Genomic DNA, 25,403 nt, shown 5'->3' with positions numbered 1-25,403 from the left:
AAATTTCTTTTCCCTTTCTCCTTTCTTTTATGTGACGCTTAACTCTTCTAGCCTAGTTTCACATTGAGAAGTCTTTTTTCCCCCCCGCTGGTAGCATGAAATGAATGAAAAGTTTTGCTCATTCCATTTCCTGAAATCTGAGATGGTAAATGCAGTACCATAAGGAGCATGCTCATCTTTTCTAAAGGATAGAGGCTAAATGAACTTTGCATTGAGAAGCAAGGTGGCAGAGCTTAGCTTTCATGCCTCTTGTCTAGACTGGCTCTGGTCTTTCTGGTTTTAAGGAAATTGCCCCTCTCATAGTCATTGACTCTTTTTCAGAATAGTGCCCATTGGTGAGATGTGTATAATCATCTGATTAAAAAGGCTCTTCTGGAGTTTCCTTCGTGGCTCAGTGGAAATGAATTTGACTGGCATCCGTGAGGACGCAGGTTCCATCCCTGGCCTCGCTCAGTAGGTTAAGGATCCAGTGTTGCCACGAGCTGTGATGTAGGTCGCAGATGCAGCTCAGATCTGGCATTGCTGTGGCTGTGATTTAGGCCAGCAACTACAGCTGTGATTCGACCCCTAGCCTGGGAACCTCCATATGCCTTTAGTGTGGCCCTAAAAAGCAAAAAAAAAATAAATAATAAAAGTCCTCTTCTTAGAGACCTTAGTGCTTTTTTTTTTGTCTTTTTGCTGTTTCTTGGGCAGCTCCCGCGGCATATGGAGGTTCCCAGGCTAGGGGTCCAATCGGAGCTGCAGCCACCCGCCTACGCCAGAGCCACAGCAACGCGGGATCCGAGCCGCGTCTGCAACCTACACCACAGCTCACGGCAACGCCGGATCGTTAACCCACTGAGCAAGGGCAGGGACCAAACCCGAAACCTCATGGTTCCTAGTCGGATTCGTTAACCACTGCGCCACGACGGGAACTCCACCTTGGTGCTTTTTAAATGTTACATACTGTATTGGTTTTCTGTTCAGCACCCAACAGTCAGCTTTAGTGATTTTACACCTGGAGGCTTAATTATTTAAATGTTTTTCCTCTCAGCTGTTTTGGGGCCATACTACCTCAGAGATCCTGGAGCTACATGGATTCTGTATGTGTGGTTACTTTATGGCATTGAGTAAGATTGTTTTCTCTCGTTCTCTTTTGTATAAAGTTTCGTGTATTGGTTTGTGCCTCATGTGTCATTGAAAGCAAAAGCAACAAGAGGATGACTGGTGGAGAGAGATGAGAGGACAGAGTACTCTGTTAGCACTATCTTTGCTTAGCCCTAGAGGATAATGATGAAGATTAGAATTAATTATGCAGCTGTGCTGAAACTTCACTCTTTGAACACCCTGAATCTGAATTCTTGTGTGCTCTTGCTAAAATTATACTGTTTAATTTAATGATATTATTGTCACTGTGCTTAGTGTGCTCAGAAATAACATTTCCATAGCTTTTCTCTGGGCCTTATTTTAAAGGTTAATGCGATATTGACCAACATGAAGACAAGAGGCTAGATGTAGGAAGTTGGTACTTTTAACGATTGTGAAATGTGTGAAATAATTGATTTTGGAAGATACGGGCTATAGTTAAGGTGTTAGAAGGGCTTCAGAATTAGACATCAGGGAGTTCATGCTGTGGCTCAACAGAAACAAATCTGACTAGTATCCATGAAGACATGGGTTTGGCCCCTGGCCTTGCTCAGTGAATTAAGGATCTGGCATTGCCATGAGCTGTGGTTTAGGTCACAGAGGTGGCTTGGATCTGGCGTTGCTATGGCTGTGGTGTAGGGTGATGGCTTAAAGCTCTGATTCGACCCTAGCCTGGGAACCTCCATATGCCATGAGTACGGCCCTAAAAAAAAGCCAAAAAAAAAAAAAAAAAAAAAAAGAATTAGACATCAGTTATTCATTTATTGTTTTCTTTCTAGGTGCATGCTATTATGATGCTAATCAGTCTATGTATGTGTTTGGAGGCTGTACCCAGAGCAGCTGCAATGCTGCCTTCAATGACCTCTGGAGACTCGACCTAAATAGCAAAGAGTGGATCCGACCTTTAGCTTCAGGTAAGAGATAAAATGCCATCTTACTCGGCAACTCCCTTTGCTTGGAAACTCTACCTGATCTTTTTTGGTATTGGTCTCAAGGTCAGATTACCAGGGCTCCAGGTCCTTTGTCATATCTGCTTGTAAATGCTAAGAATAACATGCTTGCATAAGGTCTTTGGATTTTTAAAAATTATACTTTATTATTAATATTGGTACCCTGCCCAAACTGCTCTACTACTGTGTGAATTCATTTGCGTGGTTTTCTCAACTTGTGCAGGTGTGATATGCTCTTTGGTATGAAATTGAAGTAAGAGCAGAAGCATATCGTGAGAACTATAGTTGACTGACAGGTGCTAATGTCCCAGGGCTAAGATCTCTGAATGTCTTCTGTTGTTTCCAGCTCAGGTATTTGGGGAGTGTATGGATCATGCCTCTGCTGGTTACTTTTAACAACTCAGGAGTGTGGGAAGATTCCACAGAAGGTACATTCCTGCACGGTCCCATTATGCCAGAATTCTGGCAGAAAGAAACCAGATTCATATTCTCTTTTGACCTAACCTTTCTTGGGGAAGAAACACACACACAGTTTTTTTTCCTGTTCACGAGGTGGGACAGTTTGAAAAGGCACAGTTATAAGATTGAAGGGGCTGGTGTGATGGAGAAATAGAGTCCACTGAGAATAAAGTATTCAGCTAGATTTGTTGGCAAGTCTTTCCCAAACATTCTTCATTTGGCCAAGGTTGGAATTCACTCTAGGACTAAGGAGACTTGGGTATTCCTTGGGCAGATTCTAAATTTATTTAGGTCTTGATTTACTTTGATTCCTAAATGGAAGGCAACATGGTTTATTATAAAGGGCACTGGACTAAGAGTGAGGATACGTGTCTCTCAGTTCCTGGCAAAAATCACCAATTCTCCATGTAACTATGAGCAAGTTACTGTATCTCTCTGGGAGAAATATGGAGGAGGACCAGAAGATTCTGTTTTTAAATAGGTTTTATGTTTCCTTTTCTGTAATGACTGCAGTGAATTTTAAGGGGCCTAAAATCTTTTTATGAGGAGAAGTTATGTTTTGCTTCCCCAAAGCTGTGGGCTCCTGATCCTTCCCTCTGTAATAGGCAGATACAGGAGGGAGGCGCAGACTGATGTGGGTACTCACAGGTAGGGCTGGATTTTGTGCAGGTGAAGTTCTTTAAAATTATTGGAAGATGAAGAAGTATTAGTCTTTAAAAAAAATTTTGAAGATTAGTACTCTTGGGAGGAAGGGAGTTGTGCCCATGGCATATGGAAGTTCTAAGGCATATGGAAGTTTCAAACTACACAACAGCATCGACCCAAGCTGGTAAAGTGACAATGACAGATACTTAACCCGATGCACCACAAGAGAACTCCAGATTAGAACTGTTTTAGGGAGTTCCCGTCGTGGCGCAGTGGTTAACGAATCCAACTAGGAACCATGAGGTTGAGGGTTCGATCCCTGCCCTTGCTCAGTGGGTTAACGATCCGGCATTGCCGTGAGCTGTGGTGTAGGTTGCAGACATGGCTCGGATGCCGCGTTGCTGTGGCTCTGGCGTAGGCCGGTGGCTATGGCTCCGATTGGACCCTTAGCCTGGGAACTTCCATATGCCGCGGGAGCGGCCCAAGAAATAGCAAAAAGACCAAAAAAAAAAGAACTGTTTTAGAACCCTCAGAATTTTGTACTTTGAAGCATTTCCTTTTCTACCACTTTATCCCCTGTTACAGTCAGTGCCATATTGATTAATATTTGGAATCACAGATCCTAAAATATAGAGGGTCTTTTCAGCTTAAGCCTATTGCCACTGTACTTTTTGTCCAGGCCCCATTTCCGAGCAGCTTTGATTTCCAGTCACAAAATATGAATACTTCCATTCTTTGTTTTGGTAATTTGGCATTGGGTATTGCTCTTTCTTTTATATCTGGATCTCTGGACCTGCATAGCCTGTTGGCAACTACTTTGCTTAATTTTTTTCCCTGTTTCTCCCTATGAGATAAGGGATTTTTAAAAATTACTCTGTTGAAAGACTGTGTTTTGAAATATCCAAGGTTAGAAGTATCAGAGAAAATAACTGACTTTGTAATTCAGATTCTACAATGAATCTGAAAATTTTTTAAATATGTTAGACCGCCCCCACCTTTTTTTTGGCTGTGCTTGTGGCGTACAAAAGTTCCTGGGCCAGGAATCAAACCAAGCCACAGCAGTGACAACGCCACATCCTTAACTGCTGGGCCACCAGGAACTCCATAGAGTTCCCTTTGATAAAACATATAAGCTCCTGAATGTTTGAAAGTAATTTTCTAACAAAATGTCTCAGAGAATCTAGTTTCTACTTAATAACTCTAATCTACAATTAGAGCCTAGTTTTAGAGGCGGGGGGAACCAAGCTTTTTGAAATGTCAAAATGCTTTTTGAAATGAGCTTTAAAAACAAAACAGTAGTTTAATGAAGAGTCCCATGAGATTCTCATTTAGGCAGAAATCCCATGGGAAGATTGCCTGAGGAAATGTTGCGATATGCTGTCATGAGTCCTAACCAAAATTGCATCTTAACTGAAACATCAATGAGTCTTTCTGAATAAAACACAGTTGTTAGGATGTCTTAGTGTGCCTGACTCACCCAGTTTAGTGTATAGCGGTAAGTTGGATGGTGGCTGAGGGAAGGATGCTACCTACTACCGTTTGGTACCAGATGTGAAATGAAGTCTTCTTCCAGCATTGAAGTATTTGCAAGTGATAAGTACCTAGAGTGATGGTCTTAATAGTGCTCGGTCCTCAAAGGATAGCTTTTTGGAGAAGAACATTGAACAAACAATGGAACAGTTTGGATTGGGAGCAGAGAGTCTGGATAAAGAATGCTACTGTATCAAGTATCTTTTTACGTGTGTATTTGGTTAAATTGCAGATGAAATTGGAACATCTCCTTTTGGTTGGGGTCTTAGCTCAGGCTGCCGTAAGAAAATACCATAGTCCGGATAGCTTCATCAACAGAAATTTGTTTCTCGCAATTGTGGAGGCTAAGAGTCCAGGATCAGAGTCCTGGTGGGGGCTCTCTTCCTGTCTGTCACAGAACTGCCTTCTTGCTTTGTCCTCACATGGCAGAGAGTGAGTTCTGGTATCTCTCCCCACCCCTTTTTAAAATTATAGTTGATTTACAGTATTGTGCCAGTTTCTACGGTGTCTATTCCTCTTTTTATGGGTACCTAAACCTAATTATCTCCTAAAGGTCCCATCTCCATATGCCATCACACTGAGGTTAGGGCCTCAGCATAGGAATTTGGGGAGGACACGGTTTGTTCATAGCAGTTGGAATGGATGCAGTTTGCCAGTGAAACCGTGATTTGCATTCCTTTTGAAGTGATAGAAGAGGGGAGCATCTGGAGGGTGTGGTGTGTGGTATCCCCACAGTGGTGGTGTTGGAATGACAGCTCTTACAATTGAAAGAGACCTGCAGTACTTCTCAAGACATTTCCAGTGAAGTACCTTCTTTTCCCATTATATTGTAATGGGGAAGAAACAAAAACAATTTTGAAGGAAACAAGGAAGGAGATATAGAGGAGGAGAGCTACTTTAGACCAGAGATAACCTTTTTCGCTGAGATATGAAGAGTGGAAGGAAGTGAAAATGGCATGTGCAAGGAAAAGGACAGGGAGTTCTCTTGTGACGCAGTGGGTTAAGGATATGACATTGTCACCGCAGTGGCTCGGGACACTGCTGTGGCATGGGCTCAATCCCTGGCCTGCGGAACTTATCAAAGTAGTACAGGTGAGGAGTCCCCTCTGTGGCACAACGGAATTGGTGCCATCTCTGGAGTGAGTGCTGGGATGCAGATTTGATCCCTGGCCCAGCACTGTGGGTTAAGGATCCAACGACGCTAAAACTGTAGCCTGGCCCTGGAACTCCGTATGCTGTGGAGCGGCCAAAAAAAAAAAAAAAAAAAAAAGTAGTACAGATACAACACTGATGGCTTGGACTAGGGTCCTAGCAGTGGAGATGAAGAGAAGTGAATGAACTTAAGCTGAATTTTTATGTTAAAATTGATGAGACTTCTTTGTGGATTGGATATGGATGGGTGAGAAGGTCAACCAAGGCTGACTTATGTTTCAGGTTTGTACACTTAGGTAGATAGTGGGGCCATTTGCTGAAATGGAGAATAAATGTTTAGAAGAGTTTTGTTTTTGTTTTTTAAATCCCTTTAAGCATTTAAGTGATGGTATCAAGTAATTAGCTGTTATGGGGAATTTGGAGTTTAAAATAGAAGGCTTGATTTCCCTTAAGTGACAGTACAGTCCTTTTGTTCAGTCAGTTCTCTCATCCTTCATTTGTTCATGCAGCAAATATTTATGGATTGCCTACTCTGCTTGGTATTGTTTTAGATGCTGCAGAGATACAAGAGTGAATAAAACAGCCAATCCTATTCCTAATGAAGATTAGATTCAAATGAGAGGAGACATATTTAAAAGAAGTACATGATAGAAAATGATTAATGCCTATTGACAGAAAACTATAATGTAGTACAGGGGATCAGGAATAAGGGCGATTAGGGTAGACCTTGTGGAGAAGGTGACATCAGAACAAAGACTTGATTGGTATGGGAAGTGAACTATGTGGATATTGAAGCAAAGAACCTTCCAAGCAGAGAAAATAATCAGTGCAGGTTTCAGAGGTGGGAGTGTGCTTGGGACAGTCAAGGGATAATGAGGAATCTAGTGTGACTAGACCAGAGTGAACAAAGGAGAGAGTACTAGGAGAAGTTGGACAAATAATGGAGGAGAAGGTGCTATACACACACACACACACACACACACACACAGCCCTCTGGCTGTTGTAAGGACTTTGTCATATTCTTTGGGTGAAGTGGCTGGTCATTTAGGTTGCTGAGAAGACTATAAGCGGGCAGGTGTAGAAGGGAGATCAGTTAAGAAATGGTAGTAATAGGAGTTCCCGTCGTGGCGCAGTGGTTAACGAATCCGACTAGGAACCATGAGGTTGCAGGTTCGGTCCCTGCCCTTGCTCAGTGGGTTAACGATCCGGCGTTGCCGTGAGCTGTGGTGTAGGTTACAGACGCTGCTCGGATCCCGAGTTGCTGTGGCTCTGGCGTAGGCCGGTGGCTACAGCTCCGATTGGACCCCTAGCCTGGGAACCTCCATATGCCGAGGGAGCGGCCCAAGAAATAGCAACAACAACAACAACAAAAAGACAAAAGACAAAAAAAAAAAAGAAATGGTAGTAATAATCTAAGCACGAAATGATGGTGATTCGGACTGGGGTGTTAGCAGAAAGATAAAAAATTAGATGGCTTGGATAGGGCCCACAGTTTGGAGGTGGAGCATGAAAGAGAGAAGTCAAGGGTGGCTGTAAGGATTTTTAGCCTGGGTCCTTGAAGGAATAGAGTTGCCGTTCACTGAGATGAGTTAAACTGTGGGTAGCCGGGGTTGCAAAGTGCAGGCGAAATGAGAAATTCACTTTGAAATATGTTAAGTTTGAAATACACATTAGGACATCCAGACAGAAAAAGGTTATGTGTCTGGAATTTAGGGGATACATGCAGGCTAGAGACATTTGTCTAGATAGCCAAATGAGAGTCATATGGATGGATCTACAGCAGTGAGACTGGAGGAGCTTACCAAGGGAGTATGCAAAGATAGAGGAGGCTAAGTCTGGAAGGCTCCAGCACTTGAAGATCAGGGGGGAAAGGGGGAAACAGCAGAACATTAGAAAAGAACAACAGGAGTTCCCGTCGTGGCTCAGTGGTTAACGAATCCGACTAGGAACCATGAGGTTGCAGGTTCGGTCCCTGCCCCTTGCTCAGTGGGTTAACGATCCGGCGTTGCCGTGAGCTGTGGTGTAGGTCTCAGACGCGGCTCGGATCCCGCGTTGCTGTGGCTCTGGCGTAGGCCGGTGGCTACAGCTCCGATTCAACCCCTAGCCTGGGAACCTCCATATGCCGCGGGAGCGGCCCAAGAAATAGCAACAACAACAACAAAAAGACAAAAGACAAAAAAAAAAAAAAAAAAAGAAAAGAACAACAGGCTGATGGTAGGGGAGCAGGTGTTGTAAAAGAAACCCAGGAGAAGGTAGCGTCTTGGAAGCCACCATACATACCTGCCTGTGTTTCCAGGAGAGGAGGAAATAATCAACCATGTCATAGGCAGCTAGGAGGTCAAGTAATGACTGAGAATTGACTTTAAATTTAGTAGAGAGAATATTTTCAGTGAATGGTAGGGGTGAAAGCCTATTTGGGATGGTTTTAAGAGAAACGGGAAGGAAGAGAGGAGTTGCAGACAGTAAGTATGAACAATACATTAATACATCAATTTTTTTTTGAAGTGTTGCTATAAAGGAGAGTAGAGAAGTGAGGTGCTAAGCGGAAATGAATGTAGAGTTGAGAAGTGTTTTGTTTTGTTTTTAAGATGGCAGATATAGCATGTTTATATGCTAATGGGAATGATTTTCTAGAAGGATGAATTGATTTGGATAGAGAGGAGGAATTGTTAGGACACGGTCTTCAAGTAATAACAAAGGCAGAATCTACATTTCAAGTTAAGGGATTAGAACATCGATCCTTTGTTCATAGGAATAAGAAGGAATATATGCTTACAGATGCTGGTGGATGGGTAGATGTGGGAGCTGGTGGAAGTTCTCTATTGAGTGCCTTATCATTCAGATAAAAGAAGGATGGAACAGAACAGAAGCTGCTGGAAATCCCGGCCAGTGATTATGAATATGCAATTATATACAGTGTAGTCTTTGCCAGGTGGTTCTAAGGTGAGTGTTTCACCTTCTAGTATTATACTTAAAGTAACACCTTAATTCTTTTTTATTGGGGGGAGGGGACTTTTTTAAGGGCCACATCTGCAGCATATGGAAATTCCCAGGCTAGGGTTCAAATGGGAGCTGTAGATGCCAGCCACAGCCAGAACCACAGCAATGCCAGATCTGAGCCACATCTACGACCTACACCACAGCTCATGGCAGCACCGGATCCTTAACCCACTGAGCAAGGCCAGGGATAGAACCTGAGTCCTCATGGATACTAGTTGGGTTTGTTACCACTGAGCCACGACGGGAACTCCACACCTTAATTCTTAATCAGTTGCATTTGATTTAGCTTGTGTTCAATTCCCAAAGGAAATGAGCAGTTCTTAGGACAGATTCTTCAAAAGACTAATGTTTATTTAAATCATTGTTTCTAAAATACCCTTTATTCAAACTGAGGCTAATTTTGGCATCTCTTTAATATATAATATCATAAATTGCATCCTTTTTTGGTTACTTTAAATCAAGACAGAATTTTTTTTTTTCTTCTTTTCTTTTCTTTTTCTTTTTACGGCGATCAGAACCTTATCTGAGCAAGGCCAGGGATCCAACCCACATTCTCATGGATACTATGTCAGGTTCTTAACCCATTGAGCCACCATGGAACTCCTAAGGCAGAAATTTTTAAGTGGAAAATTGTACACTTTATATTGGAGTGTTCTAATTTTCAAAACTTTTTAAACATCAGCCCACACCCATTTGCAAAAGGGGAACACATTTCAGTTTTAAAACTTTCCGTAGTTATGAGAGTCTGTAAATATTGGGGAATCTGTAAATGTTAGGTGAAAATTTAAAGCTCAGTAAACTCTAGTTGTGGAGCACAGTTGATCTTCCTACTACATTCTCCTCATAAACTTCTTTCCCAGGATGTTTTATTTTATTTATTTATTTGGCATATAGAAGTTCCCAGGCCATGAATCAAATCTGAGCAGCAGCTGTGACATATGCTGGATCCTTAACCCGCTGCACCACATCGGGAACTCCTCACAAGGATTTTTTTTTCCCAGTTTCTTCCCTTTTTGTCACACCTGCCGTTCCAAGTGATGGCTTGTGGTTTAGGCCCTTTGTTGTAGAAAAACATACTCAAGGTCAGAGATATACAAGCCTGATTGATGCCTGTTCTAATTTTGGCCTTGCCACTACTGAGCTACTTGCCTCTTTTTTTGGTCTTTTTGCCTTTTGAGGGCCGCTCCCGTGGCATATGGAGGTTCCCAGGCCAGGGGTCCAGTTGGAGGTGCAGCCACCGGCCTACGCCAGAGCCACAGCAATGCAGGATCCGAGCTGCATCTGTGACCTACACCACAGCTCACGGCAATGCTGGATCCCCAACCCACTGAGCAAGGCCAGGGATCGAACCTGCAACCTCATGGTTCCTAGTTGGATCCATCAACCACTGAGCCACGATGGGAACTCCTGAGCTACTTGCCTTTGAAATTAATCACTTCTGCATTCTCTGGGCCTTCATTTCCTTCCCTGTATAAAGAGGAAAGATAAGACCACTGTTCCTAAAACCACATAGCAGATCATCTTTGTCCAGATAACCTGGGAAGTTTATTAAAAATAGAGATTCCTCAGCCTACAGTCACCCATCTAATCTCAAGGGATTGGGTATAGAGTGGTAGATCTGCATTTTTATTTTTTAGTTTTTTTTATTTTTCATTTTTTTTGCTTTTTAGGACCGCACCTTTGGCATATGGAGGTTCCAAGGCTAGGGGATGAATCGGAGCTGTAGCCACCAGCCTACGCCACAGCTGCAGCCACAGCAACACCAGATCTGAGCCGCGTCTGCAATGTACACCACTGCTCACGGCAATGCCAGATCCTTCACCCACTGATCGAGACCAGGGATCAAACCCGAAACCTCATGGCTCCTAGTCGGATTCGTTTCCACTGAGCCACAACAGGAACTCCTAGATCTGCATTTTTAAAGAAGAGAAAATATCCCAGTTGATTCTAAACTCAGCTAAATTTGGAAATCCTGGATCCCTGTGAAATCTTCTTGCTTTCTTATTTGTAGAAACAATGACCTCACTGTGTTATCACAGTCTATGGGGTGGGTGTGTAATGTGCCAAACTGAACTCCCTAACTGTTGTTAAGAAAGAAGAATGGCTCCTCTGTGCTCTTAGCTGCTCCTTTGTAGACTAACAGGGTAACCTGTTACCCCGGTTAGTCAGGAGTAGAGTACTTTTTGAGGAAATGCTTATGGAGAAGGATTTGGCGGTGGGGTGTTAGTGGCCCCAGATTTATCATACATACTATCTAACTTTCAAACCAACCCAACTAGGTTGGCACGACTATTATCCCCATTTTACAGATGAGGAAACTGAAGCTAAGAGAATCACCTAATAATTTACCTAAGATCACACAGCCAATAAGTGATGGAGCAGTGATTGAAACGCAAGATTTTATCTCTAAAGTCTGTGTTTCTTCCTACTATGCCATGCTGTGAGTAGTTTTGTTTCTTTCTATAGTTTACTAATTTCACATTATCAATTTTTTTAACTTTTTAAATGGTCTTCTAAATTTTAGAACAGAGTTTGCGCACCAGTTTTCCCCGTTGCTAATATTTAATCATAATAGTACAGTTATGATAATTAATGGACCAATATTGATATGTTATTATTAACCAAAGTCTATACTTTATTCAGATTTCCTTATTTTTTTTTAATTCTAATGGCCTTTTTCTGTTCCAGGATCTCATCTAGGATACGTTACATTTAGTTTTCATATCTCCTTAGGTTCCTCTTGGCTGTGACAGTTTCCCATACTTCCTTGTTTGGTGATCTTGACAGTTTTGAGGTCTACTGTCAGATGTTTTGTGGACTGTCATTCAGTTATGGTTTGTCTGATGTTTTTCTTACGGTTAGACTAGAGTTACGGGTTTGGGGGAAGAAGACCATAGTGGTGTAGTGCCCTTTTCATACGTCTATCAAGGGTACGTACTGTCAACATGATTTATCACTGTTAATGTTAACCTTTTCACTTGGCTGAGATAAGTGTTTATTAGATTTCTACACTGTAATCATTATTCTTGTTTTCCCTCTTTTTTTTTTTTTTTTTTTTTTTTTTATTTTGGCTGCACCCACAGCATATGGAAGTTCCTGGGCCAGGGATTGAATCTGGGCTGCAGCTGCAGCAATACCAGACCCTTAGCCCACTGTGGCCAGGCCAGAGATCCAACTTGTGCCACCACAGACACAATGCCAGATCCTTAGCCCACTCTGCCACAGCAGGAACTCCTGAAATTCTTTTTGTAGTTTATTTTCCTATGACTCTTTTATTTCTAGTTGCCCTTGGTCCTTGACATTCCATTCAGTGTGGAGGGGAATAACTGAGCTATCTGGCCATTATGTCTGTTATCAGAGTGAGGAAAGGGTGATAACCAGAGGGTATGTCTTTTGAAGAAATCTTTCCATAGCTTAAGAGAGTTTAAAAATATCAACATGATTTGCCTTTTATAATATTTTGGTGGAGAGCAGGAGATGCTGAAGACAAAATCTCTCTTTTATTATGACCTAACACAATCAAGATCTTTCTAGCTATCCAGGGTTAGAAGCTCTGGCTAGCAAAAGAAAAGAAAAGAAAAGAAAACAAGTCTGAGATGGATATCTGGCAATAGGTATAACCAAAACAGCTGACAGAAGAGTCTGTTGTGGAAAAGATCACCCAGTCCTTCCCTTGGCTTGGGTTCCAAGTGTCAGTGCTGACATTGAAATAGCTGGATGTGGAATTTTCTTTGAATAAAATTTTTTTTTTTTTTTGCTTTTCAGGGCTGCACCCACGGCATATGGAGGTTCCCAGGCTAAGGGTCGAATCGGAGCTGCAGCTGCCAGCTTACACCACAGCCACAGCCACAGACACACCAGATCTGAGCCAAGTCTGCGACCTACACCAAAGCTCGCGGCAATGCCGGATGCTTAACCCACTGAGTGAGGCCAGGGATTGAACCCCCATCCTCATGGATCCTGGTCAGGTTCATTAACTGCTGAGCCACAAAGGGTATTCCCAGAATAAAATGTTTTACTGTTCTGCTTTTTAGCATTGTTTTGCACCTAAACACTATATAGTTTTTTGTTTGTTTGTTTGTTTGTTTTTCTTTTAGGGCTACACTCATGGCATATGGAGGTTCCCAGGCTAGGGGTCAGTTTAGAGCTGTAGATGCTGGCCTATGCCAGAGCCACAGCAACGTCAAATCCAAGCCATGTGTGCAACCTACACCACGGCTCACGGCTAGTCCAGATCCTTAACCCACTGAGCGAGGCTGCAAACTCATGGTTACTAGTTGGATTGTTTCCACTACACCACAGTAGGAACTCCTATACACTTTATAGAGTTTTTTTTGTTTTTTTGTTTTTTTTTTCTTTTGTCTTTTCTAGGACTGCACCCGTGGCACATGGAGGTTCTCAGGCTAGGGGTCTAATTGGAGCTATAGCCACTGGCCTACACCACAGCCACAGCAATGCCAGATCTGAGCCACGTCTGCGACCTACACCACAGCTCATGGCAACGCCAGATTCTTAACCCATTGAGCAAGGCCAGGGATCGAACCTGCAACCTCATGATTCCTAGTCGGATTTGTTAACCGCTGAGCCACGAAGGGAACTCCAAGACTTTATAGGTTTTTAAAAAATTGTCATTATATAAAAACGTTTTCACAGAATACCCATTTGTGGAGATGAGGGAGAAATGGATGTGTATCAGTTGGTCAGTGTCAAGACTAACAGAAGACACTGTTGCATGCCTTTCTGATACACTCCAAGCTTCTGTTCTCAAAAACATAGCATTGGAATTCCACTGTGGCTCAGTGGTAACAGACCCTACTTAGTATCCGTGAGGACACAGGTTCGATCCCTGGCCCTGCTCAGTGGGTTAAGAATCCGGCGTTGCCGTGAGCTGTGGTGTTGGTCACAGATGCAGCTCGGACCACACATTGCTGTGGCTGTGGCCATCAGTTGCAGCTCTGATTCGACCTGTAGCCTGGGAACTTCCATATGCACAGATGTGGCCCTAAGTGTGTGTGTGTGTGTGTGTCGATCTCACTGTTTGATGTTTTCTTTATTAGAAGGCCCAATTAATTCTACCTATAAATCTTTTCATGATTTCCAAAATATATTGAAATCAGTCCTTGTTTTTTTCTCTCATTTTAGAAATTCTACAGCCTTTAACTTTATTCATTTGCTTTAGTCCACCTAATGAGCCTTTTCTGTCCTTTCTTAAAACCCTCCAATTTTTTTCTTATTTTAGATAGAAGTCCAGAGTGTCCCTGAGAATAAGTGGTGACTTTCCTTAGCATTCTGAGTTTTCCTGTCTACACATTGTGATGCTGTCTGCCTATCTTCCTGACAAGCAATTTTTGGTTGCTCTTGAATTCCTCGGGTAGTGAAACTCTCAGACCCTCTAGTGTTTCTTTTTATTCTCAGGTATCCACATAACTTTCCCCTGTCCAAGTAGCTCTTAATGTTTTATGACCACAGTAAACTTCATTTTGTATGATTTGTTAATTCCTGAATGAAATTGTAGAAGGCTGATCCTATATGGGGAAACACAAAAGGTATTATCCTTGAGTCATTTTTAACTTCTCCTTCTCCGTGAATGACCCTATTGGTTTCTGGGACACAAGGCAGTACAGTGTATGGACTTATGACCAATGATGTTGTTTGGCTGTTTTTTCTGTATGTAATACAGGATCAGGCCAGTTTCTCAAGTTTTCCAACTCTCATGACCTTGGATTTTGTAAAGCTACAGAGTATTCTTCCTAGGTAGGTGAGAGTTGTGTTTGATCATTTATTAACTTAAAAATACCAGCCAGGGGGAGTTCCTGTTGTGGCATAGCGGAAACAAATCCGAATAGTATCCATGAGGATGCGGGCTTGATCCCTGGCCTCCCTTAGTGTGTCGGGATCTGACGCTGTGAGCTGTGGTGTAGGTCGCAGACACAGCTAAGATCTCATGTGGCTGTGGCTGTGGTGTAGGCCGGCCGTAGCTCCAATTCTACCCCTAGCCTGGGAACTTCCAAACGCTGTGGGTTCGGCCCTAAAAAGAAAAAAAAAAAAAAAAAAAAAAAAAAAAAATCAACCAGAATTCTGGGAAGCTACTCTATTCTTACAAAGCCCAGAAGCTGCTTTTCATCTCTTCTTTGGGAGATGAACTCTTGAATTATGCTTTAATTGATTCTTGAATACTTACCCAACAAGTAGTACCCCTAATAATTTTCTTTTTTCCATGGTTCTCTCTGGAAGTGATTATGGGCTATGGATTTTATAGTCAGTTTGTTGGCCTTTACACTATGTTCCTTTTTTGCTTTTCTCTTCCCATGTTAGTAAGCTCTCTGAAATCCCACTGCCCAATCTTAAAATGTTTCTTGCTATTTGTCTGGGTTTTTTTTTTTAGGACCACATGTGTGGCAAATGGAAATTCCCAGTCTAGGGGTTGAATCAGCTGTAGCTGCCGGTCTGCATCACAGGTCACAGCAATGCCACATCCTTAACCCACTTAGCAAGGCCGTGACCCTCATGGATACTAGTCAGGTTTGTTACCACTGAGCCATGATGGGAACTCTGTTCCTTGCTATTTGATGTATATATATGAGTTACAGATAGTTACATATTATATGAGGTCTTAAAAGACCTTATTTATTGAATTTTAATTCTGACAATGGATTGCTGATGTTTCTGTTCACTGGTGAACCCTAATGAGTGATGCCATGTGACCACAGGGTAACACTCTTAACTTTGTTAAGACATAGTTTACATATAGGAAAATGAACAGATCTTAAGTGTATACTCAAAGACTTTTATAGAGCCGTGTGATCATCACCTAGATCAAGATACAAAATACTGGAGTTCCTGTTGCGGCACAGCAGAAATGAATCTGACTAGGAACCATGAGGTTGTGGGTTCAATCCCTGGCCTGGCTCAGTGGGTTAAGGATCCGGCATTGCTGTGGCTGTGGTGCAGGCCGGCAGCTGTAGCTCCAATTCAACCCCTAGCCTCGGAACCTTCATATACCATAAAAAGAAAAAAAAAAAGATATGATGTACTTCTGTCACTTGAGAAATTTCCTTCGTGCCCCTTTCCTGTCAGTACCACTCTATACAGAGGTAGCCACTCTTCTGACTTCTAACAGATTTTTTTTGAGACACATTTTAGGTTTGGGGCTTTTTTTTTTCATGTTTTTTTTTGGTTGTGCCCACAGCATGCAGAAGTTCCCAGGCCAGGGACTGAATCCCAGGTAACCAGAGCCGCAACAGTGATGATGCTAAGTCCTTAACATCTTGGGTTTTTAATTTTTTAAATTTTTTTGTCTTTTTGCTATTTCTTGGGCTGCTCCAGCGGCATATGGAGGTTCCCAGGCTAGGGGTCCAATCGGAGCTGTAGCCACCGGCCTACACCAGAGCCACAGCAACTCGGGATCCGAGCCGCATCTGCAACCCACACCACAGCTCACGGCAACGCCGGATCCCCAACCCACTGAGCAAGGGCAGGGACTGAACCCGCAACCTCATGGTTCCTAGTCGGATTCATTAACCACTGCGCCACGACGGGAACTCCCTAATTTTTTTGGGGGGGTGGGGATTTAGATTGATCCATGTGGTTTCATCTATCAGTGGTTTATTCCTTCTTATTGCTCTGAGTATTCCACAATGTAAATAAACCACTTTAAAAAAACAAAAAACAAAAAACGGTTCTCTTTTTGATGCATACTTGTGTTAGTTCCACTTTGAATATAGCTGCAATCAACATTCTTATGTAAGTTTGCGGACATACATACCCATTTCTTACTTAAGACCTACTTGTCAACAACTTTAAGGAATATTGTAGACACAGTAAGTATCCGGAGAGTGCTCTCTCTATTCACTTAGTCCTGCTCTAAGTAGGAAGATAAGCTGTAACTAAGTATTATAGAGGTTTGTGGAGAAAAGACCACTTAGCTAGTAATTAAAGGTATACTCATTATTAGGGCCTCATGACTAAAGCGTTAGGAGGAATGTGTTGTGGGAAGGAGGGAGGGAGGCTAGTCGATGGTAGCATTAAGAGCATGGTTTTTGTGCCAGGCAAACACAGGTTTGCATCTGATCTCTTGAGACTAAGGTTGCTTAGTAACTGGATGACCTTAGATAGGTTGTTTGACATCTCATTTGCCTCACCTTTAGAGTAGGCATGATAATACCTACCTCTCATAGTTTTTGTTCAGATTATATGCAATGCAATACTCAGATGGAGAGGGGATGTGGAAGCTGATTGAGTTGATACCTTTATATATACTAAAGTACTAGCTAAGGAGTAGAATGGCCATAAGTTATCCTTGCGGTCTAAAGCTTGAAAAGTGACTATATTCATTCTTTTGTTCATTTTCATGCCTTTGTTTATTGAGTGTTTATGCCCAGTGCTGTTCTAGGCACTGCAAATATAGATGTGAACAAGCAGCAGGATCTATAAGAAAATTAAAAAAATACAAAGAATAAAGAATTAAGAAAAAAATAACTGGTGATGCAAGAGAATAGATATCAGTGTTTAAACAAGTTATAAAATGTGGCTAGAGCCAGGATGGATATATGGATGGATAGGCTTTTAAAGGAAATCTGATGAAATTTTTTTAATTAATTTTTTTAAGGCCACACCTGTGGCATATGGACGTTCCCAGGCTAGGGGTCGAATCAGAGCTATAGCTGCCGGCCTGAGCTACAGCCACAGCAACACAGGACCTGAGCCATGTCTGCGACCTATACCACAGCTCATGGTAATGCCAGATGCTTAACCCGCTGGCCAAGGCCAGAGATTGAATCTGAGTCCTCATGGATACTAGTTGGGTTCCTTACCACTGAGCCAGGATGGGAACTCCTGTTACAATTTATTTTTAAGGCTGGTTGTTTTTATTAAGATTATGTGCTTTTGGGAGTTCCTTGGTGGTCTGATGGTTAGGACTCAGCACTTTCACCACTGTGGCCCAGGTTCAGTCCCTAGTCTGGGAACTGAGATCCCACATTGAGCCACTGCACCCTGTGGACAAGCGCAAAAAAAAAAAAAAAAAAAAAAAAAAAGAAAAGAAAAGAAAGAAAGAAAGAAAGAAAGAAAAAGAAAGAAAGAAAAAGAGAAGATTATGTGTTTTTGCTTAAAATGACTCTGGCGTATTTGCATCTCCATCTCCATTTTTGTTTGTTTGCTTTCATTCCCAGCCAGTGCACTAGCTGGTGGTATGGTGGTGAGTAAGAGCTGCCTTCCATTGAAGGACTTCACCCAGGGCCCAGACATCTCTTACATGTGTTACTGTCTATGAAGAAGACATAGGATGTTAGTTAAGTGTACTTTAAACTCTTTGTTGTATTAGCTCCTTCCTGATTCATGGACCCACTAGCTACTTGTCTTTATAAGTTGGTGATTTTTTGTCTCCTCTAGCCCTGTGCAATCCTGGAACAACCTGGATCTGTGGTGGTCTCAGGAGATGTGAATGAGAGTAGACCCAGTGGGTTCCCCTAGGAAAAGAAGAAATCCTTTCTGTTTATTTATAAAGTTCAGATCTTGAGATTTTTCCAGAATACATGCTTTTCTAAGGGGGGGTACCGATTCTCTCCTGCGGGGGAGAAGAGTGGGGAAATTTGCAAAGCACGTATCTGGGTAAACTAAAATCCTCTAGGGGAGAGAATAGATAAGACCAACCATAATTTCACTTTGGCTTCCTCCCGCCTGACTAGGATTTTCCTATTTTAACACGAGGCCAGAAACTTTATGACTAGAGACACTGTTTTCACTTCTAAACAGAGCCACTTAAAAGGGCGCACACACACACACCCATTAGATCTGCAGTTAACAAGTTATGAGACTAAATTCAGACTCTGGACCTCATCTCCTTCCCCAGAAACTGAATCAAAAGACTACTTGAAATGGTAACAAGGAATTATTACTGGTTTTCATGTTGTTAATTTTCAGCTGATAAGCACTGCCTCATTCATCAGGTTGTCTTTCACGTGGTTTTGTTTACAAGTGAAAACAGTGCCAACAGGGGATTTCTTTTTGTTTATGCCTGTGACCTCTGTAGTTATACAGGATCTAAAAGTTTCTCATGCCCATTACAAAAGTTCCTCTTGTTGTTCTGTAAATGACCCAAGGAGTGATATTTTTAAAGATCCACATAAAAATATATGCCCTAAAGCCTGAGATCCAGACAGACTTTGTCTAATATTAGTGAGGTGTTTTGGTGTCAATTAATAAGTTTCTGGCCATGTTGCAAGTGAGAAATAAAATAGAAAGAAAAAAAATCAAGCGTGATGGGAACACCCAAAGAAGTGTTTGGCTTTTCTCCTGCTGAAAGGTCCACCGATAGCTCCAGTGTAGTTTGTGATTAACTGGAGCCAATTCTCATCCCAATCCAGGAGGGATCCATAACCATTTAGCTTCCATGGATGGGTTCAGTTCTTTAATAATTCCTGTTCTCTAGGATGATGTAATAATAATATCTTATGGGAGATTCTAAATGGGTCTTTTCAGCACTATGCTAAATGCTCAGGTTGAGGTTAGCTACAGGATATCCCCTCTCCATTTACCTCGCCCTTAGAGGGTCTTTAGCCCAGCATGGGAAGGGGTATGCTGGCAGGGGTACTAAAGAAAGCCATGGCCAGGAGAGTTTAGTTCTTCTGCATTTAGTACCATAGCCTTGGGTACTAACTTAAATCTCTCTATTAGGCTGAGTTAAGGACACAGTTGGCTAGAACCAAGTCTTGGAAAGCAAGAGTTTAGGGGTTCTGTAGTGACTTTGCTGAGGAGTAACTTTATATTTACTTCCTACCTTTGTTCTTTAAAATATGAGTTATAGTTTTGTATCTTCCATGGACATCTATATAAATACAAAGACTCATCATAATTATTATTGGCTACATTGATGCTAAATTGGAAACATTTTTGTCAGCAAATGAGAAACTGGTATCTCTTCCAGATAGAACCTTCTGTGGTCCTGACTGCATACTTTGGAGACCATTCTGAATAGTTATTATTTGTCTTCAAATGATTTACAGCCTAAGACTGAACTGTGTTCTCAGTTTTCCTTTTGTCTCTCTCTTCCTTAAACCACATGGTTTTCTTGTTCCAATTACCTATAAAATCAAACCAGGTTAGAGATGTAAGCAGTTAAATTATATTATTCCACTAGTTTCTCTTTAAAGGGTCTCTTGCCTCCTAAGTTATAAGTGCCAGCCTGTCCTCTTGTGCCCTGTAGGTTTTCTGATTCAGATGCTAATGTGGTGTTCTGGGAAATGCCTCTCCAGTTATTCTCTTGACCTCTGGCTCTTGCTATCAAGGTCAGTCACTTCACACACTGCCATAATGACAGCTCTATCAAGCCAAAAGCTTAGTCCACTTCCCAAGACCCAGATTGGATCCTATCAGCAGAATTCATCTCTCCACCCCCATATGCACACCAGCTCAAGGCTCCTCAGTGCTGCAAGAATACCCACACAAAAGAGACTGTGAAGTAGAGTTGTTGATTTATCTGTTCTGTCTGGTCATATTTTGCCCTCAAGGACAGTTTTGTGTGGCAAGGACTAGTGTACCTCGTGTGGAGCTGCCTTTTACTGGGCTTATTACCCTGAGAGAATGAATGCGAGTGAAGACTTGTTGGTATGAAATGGGGAGCATGGTCTGGAAACCTCTGTCCCATTATTCATTCTTTCATGTCCCCTTGGGCATCATTGCTATGAAATAAAGTAATTGAAAGCATCCAGGGAAAAGTTGTTTGTTTTCAAACTTTATCTCTTGTAAGTACTTAATTCTTAGCACTAAGTCTTTCTGATTTCAGAGTCATGGAGAACTATTAGCAAGCCAATTACATTGATGTAAATAAGTCTTTTTTTTTTTTTTTTTTTTTTTTTTTTGTCTTTTTAGAGCCCCACCTGAGGCATATGAAGGTTCCCAGGCTAGGAGTCGAATAGGAGCTGTAGCTGCCGGCCTATGCCAGAGCCACAGCAACGCCAGGCCCAACCTCATCTGTGACCTATACCACAGCTCATGGTAATGCCAGATCCTTAACCCACTGAGCAAGGCCAGGGATTGAACCTGAGTCCTCATGGATACTAGTCTGGTTTATTAACCACTGAGCCACAATGGGAACTCCTAACATTGCTGTAAATAAGTCTAAAAGTGATTTGCCTGAAGGCAATAGGTGAAACCATTTTTTTCCTGTTTATTTTGTAGAGTGTAGGTTCAGTAACACATAGATGAGGATGACCAAGGAAATGTTTGTATATCGAAAATGTTACAGTAGTTTCTTTCAGCACCCCCTTCCCCCTTTTCTTCTTTTTATGGCCGCACATGCAGCATTTGGAAGTTGCAGGCTAGGGATCAAATCGGAGCTGCAGCTGCCAGGCTACACCACAGCCATGGCAACACTGGATCCAAACTGCATTTGCAACCTGTGCTGCCATTTGCAGCAACACCTGATCCTTTACCCACTGAGCGAGGCCAGAGATTGAACCCGAAGACTCAGGATCACTATTTCAGGTTCTTAACCCACTCAGCCACAGTGGAAACTCCTCAATGCCCCTTTGATCAAAGCACTTGGCAGGAAAACCCACTTTGGAACCTTGTTCATGTAGCTGTATACAGAGTGTATATACAGAAAAGAGTCTGGACAGATTCAGTGTTAAGGAAAATCAACTAAACTGGGATGGCCGTATTGGAGCAGGTTCACCCAAGGGTTATTTAATTGTCTACGAAATGGGTTTCAAAGTCTAGTCCCCAAACATCGACATCATCTGGAAACTTGTTAGAAATGTACCTTCACGGACCCCACCCCATACCTACTAAATAGGAAACTCAGAAGTGGGCCCCAGCAACCTGTGTTGTAACAAGTCCTTTATCTACTTCCAATGCAACTAAAGTTTGAGGACTGCAACTCTAGGGAAATGGTGACTGTTACAGCTTAATTATACACTGATAATATTAATAAATAATGATTATAGTATGGGGATGTAAAAACTTTTTAGTCATGCATAACATACAGGGCACACGCGCACCAATTAAACTAGGTGTTTGTGGAGTTCCCATCGTGACTCAGTGGTTAACGAATCCGACTAGGAACCATGAGGTTGCGGGTTCAATCCCTGCCCTTGCTCAGTGGGTTAAGGATCTGGCATTGCCATGAACTGTGGTTTAGGTCATAGACGCAGATGCAGCTTGGATTCCACGTTGCTGTGGCTGTGGTGTAGGCCGGTGGCTACAGCTCCGATTAGACCCCTAGCCTGGGAACCTCCATAGGCCACGGGTACGGCCCTCAAAAGACAAAAATAAATAAATAAATTAGATGCTTGTTTTATCTTGTGTCAAATAATTGAGCTTCTCTTTTAGTGCTAGGTTCTGCATAAGTAGAAACCACACTTGTGGGAAAGTGGCATAGACACCAAACAAGAATTTGGAGTTGTTTCACTTTTACTGTCTGCTTTGCAAAAGTAAATGAGAATGCCTTGAATTTTACCACTGTGTCTCATATGAAAATTTCTTCTGATTTCATAGGAACCTTGGGAAACATCTGAACTAATTAGTGATTTTAGGGAATGTTAGTTCTGGTAGGGTGCCTATCTGATTATACAGTTTCCCACAGCTGTCTTTTCGGCTTATGCCTTGTTTTGAAATTTGCTCCATTGATCATATCTGCCATGTGATTAGAGGCCGTTAGTATTCGGGGAAAGAAGCCTTTGAGGATAACCATCGGCTCTGGGACGAATAGGTTCAAGTAACATGTCTGTCCAGGCTTGAGGTGGGCATATTTGGTTCTATGATGCTTGCTGAGAACCTACATGGAAGTGATACCCTTTCTTCCTCTACTTTTGTGATACAACAATATTTTGATTCTGTCTAGAGGCCCAGTGGCCTCATATTCTGATGGCAGGCTAAGAAATGTTCTAATGAGTATAAGATCTTCATTTATAAGTTCTCTAGAGGGAATGGTATTATTTTATCATATATCACCATAATGGTGATAGGTCTTTTAACCACAGAGAGTCTTCTGTTGTCAAACTCCCCTATATTGTACAAGATTTCCGATGACTCATTCAGTGTCTAGTGTCATAGATGGGTGTGTTTTCATAAAAATACATTAACTGTTTGATATCATTCTAGCCACTGTATGGAATGAATTATTTGTGTGTAGTTGCAGTTCTTCAAAGGTTAGGACCTGATATTGTATATAAGGCTAGCCCATATTAAAGTCATTTCCCAGAGTTCCTGCTGTGGCGCAGTGGGTTAAGAATCTGACTGCAGGAGTTCCTGTATTGGCCCAGCAGAAACGAATCCACCTAGGAACCATGAGGTTTGTGGGTTCAATCCCTGGCCTCGCTCAATGGGTTGGGGATCCAGCGTTGCTGTGAGCTGTGCTGTAGGTCCCAGACTCGACTTGGATCTGGCATTGCTGTGGCTCTGGCAGCCATAACTCTGATTTGACCCCTAGCCTGGGAAGCTCCATGTGCTAAAAAGACAAAAGACAAAAAAAAAAAAGTAAAGAAAGAAAAAAAAAAAAAGAATCTGACTGCAGCAGCTTGGATCACTATGAAAATGGAGTTTGATCCCTGGCCTGGTACACTGGGTTAAAGGATCTGGTGTTGCTGCAGCTGCAGCACAGGTTGCAGCTGTGGCTTAGATTCAGTCCCTGGCCTGGGAATTTCCATATGCCGCAGGTGCAGCCACCTAAAGAAAAAAAAAAACATTATTTTCCTGCCTAAGAATGTAAGGTCATTTTTTTAAAGATAAAGTTTATAAATACTGCTCTTTAGGAGTTCCTGTTGTGGCTCAGCCTTAATGAACCCGACTAGCATCCATGGGGGGATGCTGGTTTGACCCCTAGCCTTGCTTAGTGGGTTAAGGATCTGGCATTGCAGGGTAGGTCCCAGACGCAGCTCGGATCCTGCCTTGCTGTGAGCTGAAGTGTAGGCTTGCAGCTGCAGCTCTGATTCACCACCTAGCCTGGGAAGGGTTTGGCCCTAAAAAGACAGACAGACAGACATACTTTAAATAGCTTGCTTTTCTTGGAACTTTAAAACAATGAATAAGGAGTTCCCATTGTGGCTCAGCAGAAATGAATATGACTAGCATCCATGAGGACTCAGGTTCGATTCCTGACCTTGCTCAGTGGGTTAAGGATCCAGTGTTGCCGTGAGCTGTGGTGTAGGTCACAGAGGCAGCTTGGATCCTGAGTTGCTGTGGCTATGGTGTAGGCTGGCAGCTATAGCTCTGGTTCGACTCCCAGCTTGGAAACCTCTATGTGCTGCAGGTGTGGCCCTAAGAAGACAAAACAAAACAAAACAAAAAAACCCAGTGAATAAAAGTATGTAATTTGAAAATGAGTTTTCTTGTTTTACTCAAAATTCTGGTAAAGACATTATTTGCTTTCCATAACTTGGATAGAGTCTGTTTATTTTTTAAGATATAAAAATTGCCTAAATTTATTGACCTTTTCAATCTGACCTCAGCATAAGTTTATTTCATTCGTAGACCTTGCATTAAGATAATTGGGAGGGGAATTGAAGACCCTTTGTTTTATAAACAATTTCAAAATATGAAATATGTAAATTTTAGAAGTGATTAAAGTAGGGACTCTTGGCAAAGACTTCACTATATTGATTTTAAGCAACAAGAATTTAAAAGTATCCAATTTGCAACAAATAATGTAAACATTACATGCATAACTGGGTCACAGGAAATTTGACATACCAGCATCTTTGACCTCTTGTGGCTGAACTAACTGTGTAGAGGTTGTATGTTGAATTCTCTGTCTTCCCCACCCTGCTTCATTTGTTCTTATAGGGTAATTTTTCTCCTATTTTCCTTGTAAATTGAAGTGGAGGAGCACAATTTAAACATCATTTCAGTATGATTATGTAACTGTCCAGATATTTAAGTAAGATAGTGAAATTAAAGCTTGTATTTATTTTGCATGTGTGTGTTTTGGTTTTTGGCTATGCCTGCAGCTTGCAGAGGTTTGTGGGCTAGGGATGGAACCTTTGCCATAGCTGTAACCAAAGCTATAGCAGTGACTACGCTAGATCCTTAACCTTCTGAGCCTCAAGAGAACTTTTAAAGCTTCTGTTTGTGAGGGAGTGCCTCTTGCGGCTCAGCGGTAATGAACCCAACTAGGATCTATGAGGATGTGGGTTCGATCCCTGGCCTTGCTCAGTGGGTTAAGGATCCAGCATTGCTGTGATCTGTGGTGTAGGTCGCAGATGCAGCTTGGATCCCACATTGTTGTGGCTGTGGTTTAGGCCGGTAGCTATAGCTGCAGTTCAGCCTCTAGCCTGGGAACTTTTCATATGCTACAATTCCAGCCATAAAAAGCAAAAAAAAAAAGTGACATATAAGAGTAAAGGATTGGAGGAATAGCAATTGTTTCAAAGACAAAACGCTCTAAAAAATTATTCTCCTATGGAACATTTGCTGTCCTTAAATTTTTCCAGCATAAGCCAGATTTCTTTTGTTTTGAAATTTGGTCAGCATAGCTCAGAGTTCCAGCCTAGAGGGCCTTAGTAGCCACTCTTGCTGTAAGACCTGCAGTTTTATTGGCAGGCTTTC

General features: G+C 42.1%; 1 protein-coding gene across 1 annotated transcript in view; it reads left to right on the top strand.

Annotated features, from left to right (window-relative positions):
• FBXO42 (F-box protein 42) overlaps window positions 1-25,403 on the top strand; it is an 80,992-nt gene that overhangs the window by 44,519 nt on the left and 11,070 nt on the right. The window contains exon 4 of the mRNA XM_003127635.5: window positions 1,905-2,039. Within this exon, the coding sequence (XP_003127683.1) occupies window positions 1,905-2,039 (135 nt within the window). The remainder of the gene's footprint in view (window positions 1-1,904; window positions 2,040-25,403) is intronic.

Source organism: Sus scrofa, chromosome 6 (assembly GCF_000003025.6).
Source record: "Sus scrofa isolate TJ Tabasco breed Duroc chromosome 6, Sscrofa11.1, whole genome shotgun sequence".
In the NCBI taxonomy this organism is placed as follows: Eukaryota; Metazoa; Chordata; class Mammalia; order Artiodactyla; family Suidae; genus Sus; species Sus scrofa.
This window is presented reverse-complemented; position numbering and strand designations above follow the sequence as displayed.